We start from the raw sequence: 15,692 nt of genomic DNA on the forward strand, positions 1-15,692 counted from the left end.
ACCGCCCCCCCCCTCTTTTTAGAAAAATGAACAAGTTCATTCAGATAGTTAAAATAATCTTAATTATCGCATCGTTGCCATTAAATGCTTTTTCAAAGGGCGGAAAATAAATAAAATGCAGAGATCGACGATTTCTCTCGTGGATGCTCCTTTTGTGAATCGGCTCGAGGAAAATCATTTCGATTTCTTCTCTTTCGAGAAGATGGTCTCCTTTTGTGTCGCGTGATTTCTTCCCTCTTTTTTTATTATTATTAAGGGCTGGCTTATATCATGGGACTATCACATCCAATTTCAGCTGGTGAAAACCTCATTAGCTCTTTTCTTTCTTAATTGGGAGCAAGCGAGTGTAGTAGTAGTAGTGGCATCTACTTTTTTCCTCTTCAGCCTCATTAGTTTATCAGTGCGTGAGCTTGAAGTAATTGGCAAAAGTACGTATGTATCGACACATATCTGGTGAGGCTAACCAAAAATTACGGATTCGATAATTGAAGGTATGGTCTGTGGCAAACTATTTTTAAGAGAGGCCGATTCTGAGATTAGATTGGATTTTGAACATATTGGCGCAAGGGCAAATTTGGTCAAACTGCGCCAAAACAATGACAATATAAAAAAAGAGACATTGTGCTTGTCATGTCAAGAAAGTTGGCCTACGTAAAACAATGACGTGGATTGTAAACTATATGTAATTGTAAAAACCAATAGCTTTGATGAATTTAAAAATGCGAGATGCATCGCAATTGCCATTTAAAATGTCGCGAAGTGAAAGATGACTATGACCAAAAGCGGTCGTAAAATGATGATGACGATGATGTGAACAAGTAAAAGCATGACCATCAGATTCTTACAACTATAATTTCCATATGCAAAAAAAGGAACAGCTCCTTAATATATATATATATTTTTAACACTGAGATTGTGAATTTCTGTAATATTATTTTGAAATCTGTGGCAGAACCTCTAACCGAGCCGTAATTTGTTCATTACTAGTATGGGGGAAGGACCAAAACTGGTGTCAAACTCAATTGAACTCGGAGCCATTCAAAATCATCTCTCACGTCTATCACCAAATATTAAAAATTAATAATCAACGAAATATATATGATTATCAATTAACCCTTTTTAGCGGTTTTTAAAAATTTCCTGATCCTCAGACATATACAGATTTCCCCAGACATGAATATTATTGAACGCATATGGGATATCTTGCAACGTGCTGTGCAAAATCACCTAGCAGTGTTATGGGATTGTGGACTGTGCCCTGAGAGAATCGTGGTATGGATTGCCTTCAGGATACACATTAGTGGAGTCCATGCCACGTCCAGTTGCAGCAGTTCTGAGTCAGAGCCGCCTTCGGGAATGCGCGACAGCTGCGGTTGCACCGGTCCCCGCACTTAATAATTCTTTTCATAAATTCTGGAATTCTGAATTTTCATCTAGAAAGAAATAATTCTGGAATTTTCTGAACTCGCATAATTTTTGGAATTTTCTTCATTTATTTATTCTGATTTTTATCAATTCCCGAATTATATCCTTGCATCTATTCCGAATTTTCGTGATTTTTCATTTTCTGAATTTTCGAGTCCCCTCTCCCACATCGAATATATAAAATTCAGGGATAAGGGGCCCCGAAATTATCAAGGCGCCTTTTTGGCCCGCACTGGGCCCCGCGTCTTGTAAGGGCGGCCCTGTACTGAGTTCTCGAGAAAACCCTTCACGATATTGGGGGGTGGGCTGTTGGTGTACTAGTTTTACTGGCACTTCAGTGTATGTTATCGCTGAAATTTCTTCCAGAAGAAGTGTGGGAATTTATTTTTGTTTTTCGCTCTCTTTCTCTCTTTCATTGCCGATCAATCGCTCCTTCCTTATTAGTGGGAAGTTGGAAGAAGGGGGAGAGAGTTTTGTCCGTAGATACATATCAAATCAATTTCATCCTTACTCTTCGGTTTCTTGTTATGTTTCTGGAATTTTTGTTTCCAACGATCTGTCGTCGTCGAAATAACGTTTTGATGTTTTCGGAGGCGTCGCTAAGAAAGCTACTCGTATCGCTTTTTCTTTCCCACTAAAACCTCCTTTTTCCTTTTTTAACTTACCTTGAACAATCTTTTCTGAAAGTGTTTCGAAAAATCTCCTCGTGTTTTCTTTACTTATTACTTCCGACGAACGATTCCGATTCCTCCTTGATGTCTTCAAATACTTTCAATCATTTCGATAATATCATCTTTTTTTTTTTTTTTGTTATTATTTGTCAAACGATGACTAAGGCGAGATTGCGGGTTATTACTCGGTCCGCTGAACGTATCGAATCTAATGGAAAATATCCAAGAGAGTAAAATTCGATTATATAAGACTCTCTCTGGTGATTTCCAGTATCGATGTGGGCATGTATAAAGTGCTGTGGAGCCTGTCTGTTTATGACGGTTGTTTTTTTGTTTTTTTTTGCAAAAAACCGTCATGACAAACGTTGTAGGTGGGAAAACGTTTTAAACGGGAAATCTCGGTGAGTATTAGGAAGAGTTAGGACCACGAAAATAAATCATTGTAAGTGGGAACTTTTTTAGCTGGATCCACTGTAATGATTTATTCTGGCGAAAGACACGATTTCGTTCTACTGCTACTAGTGCCCACAACAACCCAGGACTATCGCTTGGAGCGATTTACTGCCTGTTACCCCCGAAGGGAGGGGAATTAAGTGTAAATTTTGGCAACACCCGTTACCCGGCTCATATCCTCACGGTGGGCTCCGCCCGCGGCAGCGACCATGGAATCTAGAGAATGAATAAAATTTTTCCGACGCGGCCACGCCCTCCGGGGCAGTGTGCTTAAATTGCGCAAGCGACCGAGCCTGGCCGTGTTCGTAAGTAAGCCACCAGACCAAGGGACTAACTGGTTTTTTTCCCCCCCGCTGTTGTGGTTGAGTGGTCATAGTGACGGATTCGCATCGCAAGAGTCCTGGTTTCCAAACCCGCCTTTGCCACAGTGGTGACCGGCTGGAGTTGGTTTTCTGTGGTTCCCAACTTCGAGTCGCAAATGCGACCCGATCCCCCGTTAAAAAGTTTCGCCACAGAAAACAACAGGCCTACAACGATTCGATTTCTATATCGTTATACTTTACTCATAGTTTGAAAAATAAACGGCAGCACTCTGTAACAAACATTACCCAGAAACAAACTTCACGTTAGGTTCACAACACGTGCGCATATTCCAACGTGTACTAATTCGTTGCGAGTTTCACTGAGGAATATGTCCTTTTCTCTGTGGTAATCATGGCCGGGCTTATATGAATTTTGCGATCCGGTGTAAATACATATTATGGTCCCCTCTTCAATATCTGTATGCTTGGGTCTTAATAAGGAAGGCACCGAAAGGTTCTAAATCAACTTTTGGAAGCCCACGAAATCCGGTTGATTTCTTTGTGAGTGGAGGGTTCAGTCATACCCAAGACAAATGGGAAATAAATGGGTAAAAATGAAACGGTTGAATCACTCGCGTCTCGGTGGTTGAGAAACACTGCGCTAACGTACGTGCATCTCGTAAAAATCCCTATTTATGTTTCAGAGTTATGCGTGTTTCGTTTTCAAGTGGTGCTGCCATCTTTCTCTCGTTTTTCGAAGTGAAATTGCCGATTCATTAATTCAGGGCTGTGACCTATAGTCCTGTAGATCAACCTCATCGCTTATACATTTTTAGTTTTACTACATTTACTGAATAATTTGTAGGCCCCTGGTCCTGTTGATCACTCGGCTATGGTGCCATATAAGAACATCGTGCATAAACCGTAAAGATCATTCGATTCCTTGCAATCACTAAACAGGCACATAATATTATCTTCGAAAGAGTTCGACGACGCTCCCTGGGAGCCGCGGAGCACACTTTGAGGACCACTCAACCAATTCTTCGTTTGATCAGAACCATTTTCACTATCTTTCCGGTTGCCCATTAAAGATTCGGATCCAGCGTAACCGAATTCAGAATCAATTATTGGGGCCCCAAGGCCAGCATTTTCCACGCCCTACCGTAAACTTACAGCGTAAAAAAAAGTAAAAATGGGAGGATTCTTCCTGAGGCTCTCCCGCCAGTGCTTGATCTCTGTCAGCCTCTTCCATGGGGGTGGGGGGGGGGGTTGACATGATCGGAATTATCGATTTACGACAGCTTGTCTTGAGAAATAAAACGCTCCGAGTCTTTTGAGGGAAATTGTTCACTGACGTCACGTCTTAAGTAGTTACCAGAAATTTTTGTTTCTCAGAACAATCACGTTTTGATCTCGTGGCATGGGATGATTTCACACGAAAAGTACATGAATGCGACATTTATACCACATGTATAGCGACATTTTTCCATTTCCTTCTCAGAAATTCCATTTTCCAGGAACGTAATTCGAGAAAGATTCACGTCAAGTTCGCTGATGCAATCAGTTTCCCAGTTCTTTAGTAACACATTTAGGACGTTCCAACGCTGAACACTTGCTCTTGAAAATTTTTCTCCATTTAAAGCGATAGAGATGGAGTGCACTTTAAAGGGTTTTGGAAAACTTGGAGAGTGCTCTAAAGCTGATCGTTAACTCCATCTCGCGGGAGAATTCGAGACGATTCCAAATTCAGTAAATCATAATTGTCTGAACGTTCGTCAGAGCATCTTCTGTGCGGCGACGCATATGCTCTCGCGGATGTTTTTTCCATTTACACCATACGTGCTCAAGCCATGGCAGGCTGGCCAAATGTGCTTCTCGGAGTCCTCTGATGGGGCCCGTGACTTCGAACTAAATTTTCTAAAGCATATTTGCTCAACCAATGGTCCACGGACCAAATGTGGCCCATCTGATGTGGCCTGTGGCCTCAAACTTAATTTTGTAAAAATGAATTAAACGACATATTCTCGGATCACTTATGTGACCGGCAGCACAGTTCCAGAAAGTGGCTCACAGCTCATTTAACGATCACTTCAGTGATCCGCGACACACATCTACTCGTCACGTAAGTCATTTTAGTGGGGCTCTTGAAATTTTTTTTCAAGTCGTAAACTGTGCCGGGGGTCTTGAATCGGCTGTTCACTGAAGCACCCAAGAGTGCTATCCCAGATCTTGATAGGCACTCCAATCGAACCACTGCGTTCTGATTAGCCTCAAGAAATACACCATACTCGTCTTTGTTTGACTGTGTACTTGAGTTGTTACACGGGTGGTGTACTGAACAACAACGGTGCATTCAACTCGGGGGGGGGGGGAAGAGAAGGTTTGAACGTCCATGGCCTATGCCAGAATTTCTCAAAGTGTGTGTCGCGGCTCTTGGATCGGGGGTGTCCCCAAACTTTGTCGGAGGCGACGCGTTGAGATGTTGATATTGGTGTCTATCTACATACACAGTGCTATGAAGTGGCTCCCCCCCCTCCCCCCTACTATATCCTATTCTTAGAACCGTGAGATAAATGATAAGACAATCCCGGTGGCAAATTTTTGGCTGCAGCTGGTCTATGCCTATCCTGAATTATTTTTTCCCCGATTTTTTTAAAATTCTGCACATTTTAAAATTTTAGTCAACACAATGCTGATTCTCGAATGCAATTCGCTATTGGAATGTGCATCAAAATATACTTCGCGAGTATTAGGGCTTCTAGAAGCCGCAGGATGACTTATCCGCCATCTTGAAGCGTCAGTATTATCGCTGTAGCAGCCAAGTGTTTCTCAAATTTTTGTCACCAGCGGCTGCTTCATGATTAATCTGCGGGTTCGTTCCCAGAATAGTTTTATAGGTATTTTCCCCACATAAAAGAACCGCTTCAAAGCGTACGTAGGCACACAAATAAATATATCCAGCTCGCCCCTGACAAAAGTTGGCGACGCCCAGTTTGAGAAACTCTGCCATAGCGTATCGCTGTTCCCCAATCATCCTCTTTGTTTTAACGATTAGACGTCACTTTGAAACAAAAAAAAATTCTTTTTGCCGCTGCAGATTTTGGAGAACGATGAGTCCGTCCGCCTCTCTCTAGTCGCCTCCGCTAGTATGGAAAATTGAGAGCGTTAGTACTCTCAACCGACAGATTGAAGATTCTTAGTCTATAGACCGGATAGTTAGTGTGTGATCATCATTTGAAGCCATTAAATTCCAAGCTCTCTTCGAGTCGAACACGTGCAACAAAACAGCTTAGAACACGACTTCGGCGATCGTTCATACTATTTTGTCAGGTATCGCGCCGCAGCTGTCGAAATCGGGTGTCTTTTGTGGTTATATATCCTCCGCAGCTATTATGACATCCGTGACGTTTTCTGTGTGGAGCGAGCGCTCCATCGATTGATCGAGATTTAACTCTCTTTTGAGTGCAGTCATTGGATGGAATTTTTTTCTCTCTCTCCTCATTCCGTCGTCGGTGACGAGGCAATGAATGAATGAAAGCTGCATTTCATTTGATATCCATCATGGCATATCTTCGATCGGAGCCCCCCAATCCCTATTCCTTCCAACTCTTTCTATTATTCTTTGCTCCCTAGAGCCGGACCGTAATTATGGCCCGTGGGAATTTTTCTTTTTCTATTTTGTTCTCTTACGGTTTGCCGTGACGGGCGCGGGTAATGGCTTCTTTTCTGTACATCGGACCGCACGTTTTCGGTCTCTTCGGATTTATTTTTCTAATAAAAAAAATATAGTATTTATTTTAAATGCCAGACCTGGAAATAAGGTGATATCAGGGGGGAGCAGGGAGCAGATGGGTCTCGTGCCCCGGTCGCTGGACCCGAGGGGGCGCAAATTTCATTCTGAAACCTCTCCTTCAACATTACAAGGGGGCGTCAAAATGCGCGTTTGACCCGGATGTCCAAGCATCTAGTTGCGGCCCTGGGTGATGTATCTGACGATATCGGGTACTTGGTGCATTCGCAAAAAGATGTGTAAAGAAATAATTTAAACACTCGTATCTCGAGAAGTATTCAGTATACGTCAGTGCTTTTGATGTCTATTAAACCAGACATGCACCTCGTCCATATTCCTCTGCAGAACTGCTAACGAATTGGTACATGCTGAAATGTGCGTGCCCGTGTGTTGTGAATCTAACGTGGAGTGTTTCTGTCTAATGCTTGTTATGTGTAGTGCTGTCATCTGCGATTAATTTTTCCAACTATGGCTTTTGATGCCTGCGGGTAGATCTCGTTAAGGCAAATTCAATAGGTATTCATTTTGGTTTTGATACATTTTATCGTCTGTGCAACCAGGCGCGTTTCCGTAACGAAATTGTTATGTGCCATACGTCGAGAGGATTGCAACGCAAACAGAAGCTAATGCTGTCGACTGATATGCATTTTTTAAGACAAATCTGGCAATACCAATTCAATTATATCATTACCTACCTCGCGATTTACGGCACAAAGAACGCATTGACGTAAAAATTTGCGGCCGTATCTGCAACACGGTCTATTCCATTTTTTTTTATTTTCCGATTGAATGTGATCCGAAATATCCCGAGTATTCCGCGTATGATGTCAGTTACGCTGCTCATACTCCGTGTCCATACATTAACGTACACGTGCCCGGGGTCCCACAAATTTTCAGAGGCCTCGAAATTGGCTGCCTATAGGCACGGGTCCTTCTCCTCCTTACCACGCCTCTGCCTCAAAGAACGCTATATATATATATGAGGTTATCTAATAAAGGGTTATATTAATATATATCGCTTTTTTTCCTCACGACAACGCTCGGTCGTCGTCTTTAGTAGGAATCACAGGCTGTACCAGAGCATTTTTGAAAAACCGGCTCTGTTCTAGTTCTGACACGTGTTTCTCTTTAGGAAGTGAATAACCCGTGCCACATAACGAAGATCGAAGATATTTGATTGCTTGAGGTGCTCTGTTCATCACACATGCTTGGATGCGATCCGCTTATGTACTGGTAACGCCCCGCTTTTTTTACGCGATTTAGCTATAACGCGATTTTGAAAAGTTTATTTTACAAATTTCACCTGTGAAATTAGGCCTGGATTTAAACTTAAACGTGAAAATTGGCTTCCAAACCGAAGATGTAACATAGTTAAGTCCATTGATGACAAAATCCGTTGGATTTTTAAATGACGTAGCTGACAAAGAAAGGGTCCCACCCAAGGTGTCTGGAAAAAATTCCAGTACATTTATCTCCCCAGAAACACATAAAAAAGAATTAACGTTGGAATGCGGTTATTAAAGCCGCAGAAAATTATTCAAATTATAACAGTCGGCTACTCATCACCTCTCGCGCTTCTTGGCTATATCTATAAAGAAAACGTATTTTCCTTCAGCTTCTGTTTCTAGAAAAAAAACTAGTTATTTCTCTCGTTTTCTCTTTCTTTGTCTGCTATACTTGATCTAAGACGCCTTTATATACGTTACCGATATTAAAGGGGGCTGTGACTTGATCATGTTGTTTGAATGGCCTCACTCCAACTCTCTATGGTTACGGGATTTTCAGAGTCATTCTTTACATTTCTATTGGCGTTTAAATTATTAATATTTAATTTTTTTTTTCGAGTTACCCGTAATAATTCTGCAGGATTTTCTAAATATTTTTGACTTCAGTTTACGGTCACAAAAGTTTTCAAAGGCAGGCAAAGTTGCCAATTCAAGCGAAAAAAAATTGTCTAAGATAGATAGAGTTCCTAATTTAAGCCGGAAAGTTTTCATAGGCAAATAAAGCTGCCAATTTGCAGCCAAAGAAATCGTTAAGATATTAATTTCTGTCACGGAATTAATGTATATTCTTGATTTCAAAAATTAAAGTAAGCCTCGTTGAAAAATAAGGAAAAACCGGGATATTTTTTGAAGAAGTTGGTATTAAAATTACGGGAATGTCCCGTAAAATACAGGTTATATGGTCAGCCTGTGTACATACAAATTTCTGGTCCGCGAGTTCGAAAGATTGTGCATTCCCCTGCTCTCTCTCTCTCGCACGCACAAACAAATTAAATTCACCTCACTATACGCAATTTCGTCTCTACGCGACTATTTTGCGCAACCAATAATTCGCGTAAAGCGAAGGACGCCTGTATACTGTCCGGGAAAACTCGCGCAATTTGCAGCGGGTCCCCTCCAACAACCTGGGAAAGTGCATGCGCGCCATCGAGATCCCGGAGTATACAGTGGTGTGTGTTCGAAACCCGTAGCGTGCTAGAGAGAAGACACACGGTAAGAGAATAAGAAAAGAGACTAGAGGAAACACAACACACCACCACCAGAGCTTTAGCGCTCTGTTTTTCTTTGGTGTCTTTGGCTCCTCGTTCTTTCATAAGAGAAGCAGCATCCGCTTCTCTCTGTACGAAGTTGCCCTTCAGTTCTCAAGGTGGGCTGTTTTGTTCCGCGCGTAAATTGTATTTACATACATACTTTTAGGTCCATTTTTTTCTCCTAAGGAGACTTCAGACTCCCCTTTCCCCCCTCCTTTTTGAAGTGACCTTTGTTCCGTTCAAAATAAATTGATTTCTTCTTTTAAATGGTCAAAATGTCCAGCGAAAATCATGATAACAACGAATCGGTGAGTTTTGCTTTTATTATCGTTATTATCATTCTCAATTAAGAACCTAATATCTGGTGATATGGCATAATATGCGTGGCGTATATATACGGAAAATTGTCCCGTCTATAGATGACTTATAAACTTTAGATACCTAATATTCGCCTGATTTTGTTTGTTTTAATGGGATTCACCTAAATGAAAGAAGTGTAGGCACGTGTGTATAAATACTGCTTATTATAGTCAAGGGAGATTTTAGTGTGAATCTCTTGAATGTAAAGTATATAATATCGACCGCGTTGTTTCCCGGATAATATTTGTTCAATCACATTCGGATTTTAACGTGAATGAATTTATTTTCGTGGTAGTTACCGCAAACTTAACATCCGTTGTTGCGTGTTGCTATGAGGCAATAAATATCGAATTATGATAATTACGGTGATTATGGGACGATACCGACTCGACTTGACCTGTGGATAACCTTATATGTCTTATCGATAATGTCTGTCCTGCTCGTTAGTGAGTTTACACAGGGGGGATAACGGTTTGTTTCCGATTCGTTATAAGAGGATTAGGGAATGTTTACGAATTGATTGTTGCTTGGTGGGTGTGATTGATTAGTTTTTGGAAGATCCCGGGAGATGAGCTTAATTCGGATCACCTTATTTTTTGTTTGTTTTAATCGATATTCATACTGTGATATCTTTATTAATTTATACGAACTCGGTGATTAGGTTTTTGAATTCCATTATTTATTTTTCTGAGACTGATTTATTTATGTGGGTTTCGGAAATTCTAATTTTTCTGGATTTCTGAAATTTTAATTTATTTCTCCTGGGTTTTTCAGATTCTGTAATTCTAATTAATTTATCCGAGTTTTTCTGAGATTTTGAGTCTGTCGTATTCGTTTATCAGATTGCCAATTCTTTATTTGGGTTTCTAAATTCTTTATTTGGGTTTCTAAATTCTTTATCTGTGCTTCTGAGATTGATATATTTATTTCGGTTTCTAAAATTGATTTCTTCATTTTGGTTTCTGACATTTTGATTCCTTAACCCAATAAAATCTGGTTGTTTTACTGAGATTATGAATCTATTATTGTGCGTTTATAAGATTCTTCATTCTTTATTTGCGTTTCTGAATTCTTTATCTGGGGTTTCTGAGATTACGATTTCTTCATTTCGGTTTCTAAGATTATGATTTCTTCACCCAGTAAATCTGGGTGTTAATGAGATTCTGAATCTATTGTATTCGTTTCTGTAGTTTTTTTGTATGAGATTATTTATCCATTACAAATTTATCTGAGTTTCTGAAATTCTAGTTGTTTTTTTATCAGTGTTTCTGAGATCCTTTGTCCATTAACTGAGTTTCTGAGACCATTTCGGTTCTAAGTGACTGAATGAGTATGTGACATAACCAAGGATCGGAGCAATCATTATCTCGACGTAGCTGAACTGACGCTTGATTATCCGTAGCATATTTTTATGCCGTTTTATAAATATTGAAAGATCGTCAAGGTGTATTTACTCATGCAATGTAAACAGACAGAATGAGATGTTTCTGAGAAAATGGACAATGCCCTATCTCCAAATCGGGTTTTCTTCATAGTGTGCGATATCGCTTCATGTTGAAGCTGGGGGAGGGGGGGAGAGGGAGTGGTTGAGAAAAAATAAATCTTGAGAAGGAGGGTGGTTTGTGTGAGAGATGAATGACCAGAGTTTTTTTTCGAGACTTGAACCAGAATCAGAATTTTTATAGCGATGCCTGACCCCTACAGTGGGCCATAAGTCGCCCTTCGGGGCTTCGTTGGCAAAGTTCGTACTTTACAGCTTCTCCCCCCCCCCCCCCCTCCGCAATCAGGAAGGCCCCTGGTGGCCAGCTTCTACGTTTTTTGGATAGTTTACAAGTTCTGATACACCAAATTCACGGTGGCCTTCCTATAATCGTAACAGACCGTTATGGCAATGAAGCATTGTTCTTCCCTGACGTCGAGTCCACTTCGACGTAGCATCCACCGGCAGAGTGTTAATAATGGATAAAATGATAATATTGTGTAATTTTCTAGTTACATAATAATATAATTATAAAATAGTGTTCTCTCTCGAATCAAAGAAATTTAGTACGAGTTGGTGTCATCGATACAAACGTATCTAATTTACTCGCACTTGTAATCATAGCTCATCATTCGTTTTCCCACGTGTCTATTATTGACACATTAACGAAGCCCTCACGATCATGGAGAGATCGATCGTATTTTTATGAATGACATTCCAATCAACCATTAGAGTTTTATATCGATTTTTAGAGCTTATGTCGAGCTTTGTAAGAGTCCTTTCCTCCTCCAAATGCCATTCATTTGACAAGGAAAACAAAATTTGTATTTTTATGCCGTCGATGACATCGTCCTTTTACTCCAGCGCTCCTATTTTTATTACTGTCTTATATCCTAGGCGCGGGAATTCTCTCCGAAAGGAGAACTTTGTAGCGAAACTTTTTTTTTTTGTTATTTGCGACAAAGTTCTCTTGAAGGAAATGTGTAAAAAAAGCACAGTAGCGGAATATCCTCGCAGTGGCGTAAGGATTTCTCCCCCACTCCAAGGCGACTTTTCCGTGACCTTCATCCCCGGCTCCTCGTCGATTTTTAGTGATGATGGTGATGCTAAATCTCCCGGATGTGGTTCGAAGTTGAAGGTAGTGGAGCAGAGATGTCTAAAGGGACATCAAAATGTATGTGGCTAAAAAAATAAAATAAATTTGACGGTCTTTTTTTTTATTTTTATTTTCGCGGGATTTACGGGAGGAAAATACTTATTTTATTTTCGAAGAAGCGGGCGCTATTTTTAGAAACGTAATCAGATTTTTGTAAGGATGGAAGAAAGAATTTTAATATTTCAAGCGCCTATAGCCGCTCGCCCGCCCCTTATTTTTTGCAATCTTTCGGAGAAGAATGTCTCTATAACTTGTGGGAGGAGTAGGAAGAATTCGGTTATAATAGATTTATCGACAAAGTCTCGCTGGAATTTTCCTCCGCTTTATTATATAGAAACGGGGGGGGGGGGGGAGAGAGAGAAAGGAGGGAAATAGTAATTATTTACTGTACCAGATTTTTTTTGTTTTCTACTTTTAGATACCGCTTTAAAGTCTTTTCTAGAAGTCCTTATTATAAAGGATTGGAAATTTTTCTTTTTTAGAGTAGTTTGTGGGATTTTTATTATTATTTTTATATCTTTGATCCTAAACTTTTAACTCGGACCAAATGGATTATTTGTTGTTTTGTAATTTGTGGAAGCCACACTTGGGTTGGTGATTTACTTGGAAGTCGCCGTGAATTGTTATTTATTGTTATGTATATAATCGCTCGAGTTCACAGAAAAGTTTGAAGTTTCGTTGGATGAAGAATCTCAAACTCGGAATTAAGAAATTATAATCTCAAACTCGGATAAACAATTAAGAATCCCAGAAATGCATGTAATATTTTATATTCAGAAACTCGAATAAAAAAAAAATCAGGATCTTGAAAACTCGGGTAAAGAATTCAGAATCTCAGAAATGCATTTAATACCGTAGACTCTAGATAATCCGGAGATTTGTAGGCGGAGTGTTTTTCCAGGATAGAAGAGAAAAACATGCCACTGTTTGCCTGTGCACAGTTTATATTATTTAAATGTGATTTTCAATTGACTTCCAGTAATCAGGCGATTTCGGTAATCTGGGACACTCTGGTCTGATATGTGCTGGATTAGCGAGAGTCTACTGTTCTGTGTATTAAGAAACTTGGATAAAAAACCTCAGAAAATCGGATAAAGAATTTAGAATCTCAGAAATGTGCAAATACTGAATATTCAGAAACTCAGGTAAATAAATCAGAATTTCAAAAGCTTCGATAACGGACAAAAAATTTCAAACCCATATAGTAGATTCAGACTCTCCAGTAAAACCCAGGTAAAGAAATCCGCGAATCTCAGAAACGCATATACAGTCAAACTTCGCTGGGTGGGTCACCCGGATAACGCATGGCGTTCTCATGTTACTTAACTCCTGAGATGATGCGGCGTCTCCACACTCCGCTTCAGGGAGCAGCACTTTTGCGAATGTACCTTTCATAATTTTTACATAAAATTGGAAACTCTTCAAACAATGTGCACGAAACCCCCACCTATCTGGAAGTACCGCTTACCAATTTGGACCAAGTATCATTGTCACGAGGACTACCTATCTATGCACTTAACCCCCCCCCCCCCCCCCCCACCTCCGGATGGACCCATGCATGGAGGTGGCGCTGAGTGAGAGCCCTGTAGCCATATACTCTCATTTTTTTGTGTTCATGCGTCCATTCGCCTAAACTTTAATTCCCAGTCACCGTTAATTTAGAATTTTGTATTGCTAATAAAACTCAATATTTTAGTTTTGGTTTCATTTTTACGAGAGACTCGCTTGACACTTGAAGGCCATACGTACCATGCGTTAAGCCGACCTAGCAAGTGTTGTCAATCGGACCCCGAAATGATATTTTCACTTGTTTCAGAATAGAAACAAACTTCTAAAAATTTTGAAGATTCTATCTCACATTTGTTTTTTTGGGGAATGGCGAAATGGCATTCACGTGAAAGTGATGAAAATTATATTGTCGCATCATTGTCTATCGAAAATGTTTTGGTAGATTTTGCAGCCTATATAAAAGCTGGGCTGTCGTATGGGCATCTTGCTAGTCTCTCATCATCAGGGTCCAGGTTCGAACCCCGTTGACGTTACAGTGGTGAACGGCTGAAGCTGGTTTTCTGCGTTGTTTCCAACTTAAAGGCGTGAATGCGAGCTAGTCTCCCATTTAAAAAAAATCTTTCTGCAGCGAGCGGAATTTATATTTTGAATGCATTTTTTGCGTACCATAAATGCAAAACATTAAAAATTACAAAAAGAAAAAAAAATGAATGCTTGAATCTGAAAGGATTATAAAGAAATCTGAATCAAGTTTTAAAAGAAGATAAAAATGCAAATTGCAACTATACTACAAAATTTGTCTTTCTAACTTTTCGTACGAACATGTCGTAGGAATTTCTAGGGTGTTTTTTTTGAAGCAAAATTGTTCACTCATACTTTATTCTAGTGTTTCCCTATCTTTCTGATGACGCGGACCCCACCCACTTAAATGAAATTCAATTTGGTAGTGAATGAAAATGGTAGAGTGGACCCTCTTCTCAAAGTACTCACGGACCACAGGCTGGGAAACACTGCTTCATTCTGAGGCCTAGTTCAGCCCTACAGACCAAACAGACGTCACGCTTTTGGCATTAATGTGATATCTCGATCCATACATATTGCTCGAGATAATGTCTGTCACACAAGTCCTTGAAATGAGTAAGGGCCGAACCAAAATATAGGACGTCACGGATTCATTCAGAACAGTTAATTACGCGTATTCACAAGCAGCGAGTGTACAACAAACGGCTAAACAGGGAGCCCCTGACATACAGCTTCTCAAACACATATACAAGTTTTTTTTTTCTCTCAACTACTCCATTACTCAGTTTCGCTTTTGGCGGTGCTTTTTATACCACCATAGAAAATTCGAAAATCATCGAAAACATTCTCCGCCATCCCATTCTTTCTACAAATTTCTAATTTTTTCTTAACAATATGATAAATTGAAAGAAAAATTAACAAAATATTCTGAACAGATCCATTGGCCTGGAATAACAAAAAATATCATGTACATAACTGCTTTCATGCATGAATATTTAGAGACAACGTTGGTTGTGACCGTAATTACTGTTTTTCCATTATTTAGATTGATGGGCGTTGAATATATTGATGTGTGTGCGTTGTTTATTACGTGATGTATTATTTAGTTACCGGTTATAAGTATAATGAATACGCAGTGTTTCTCCACGGCGCCGTTCAACATCGAACTTTCCGTTTAATTCGATAAATACCTTGTTGTTGTTTGATGTCATGTTCTCATCGGTGGCATTTTCCATGCCTTTTCGGTGTTGCGTTCGTAAATGATGTTAGCACAGCCAGCGTTTTACAAGTTGTCTCGGGATGACGGGGGGGGGGGGGTGTTCTTTTTTGGCAAGGAGCCGACTGCGTCACTTCCAACTTCTCTCTGTGCTGCCGCATCGGCTTGGGTCGATAACTTTTCGGTCGAGGTGTAGAGAAATGTTCCGAGAGAAGACGGTCTTTCTCTAATATGCGTTTATATTTCTCTTGTTCTCCTCTCCCACGAACACA

General features: G+C 40.1%; 1 protein-coding gene across 9 annotated transcripts in view; it reads left to right on the forward strand.

Annotated features, from left to right (window-relative positions):
* The window catches only part of AhcyL1 (Adenosylhomocysteinase like 1), a 160,882-nt gene that overhangs the window by 80,037 nt on the left and 65,153 nt on the right, over nt 1–15,692 (forward strand). The window contains exon 1 of one of the 9 annotated variants that reach the window (XM_089247698.1): nt 9,218–9,485. The exons of 7 other annotated variants lie outside the window; for them this stretch is intronic. In XM_089247698.1, coding sequence (XP_089103824.1) covers nt 9,444–9,485 — 42 coding nt within the window. In that variant the 5' untranslated portion in view covers nt 9,218–9,443. Of the gene's footprint in view, nt 1–9,217; nt 9,486–15,692 lie in introns of those variants that run through there. One more of the 9 variants, XM_089247697.1, reaches the window with a different exon arrangement.

Source organism: Pholcus phalangioides, unplaced genomic scaffold (genome assembly GCF_987345545.1).
Source record: "Pholcus phalangioides strain wild (caught in Gottingen) unplaced genomic scaffold, Ppha-v1.0 ptg000018l_1, whole genome shotgun sequence".
Classification (NCBI taxonomy): Eukaryota; Metazoa; Arthropoda; class Arachnida; order Araneae; family Pholcidae; genus Pholcus; species Pholcus phalangioides.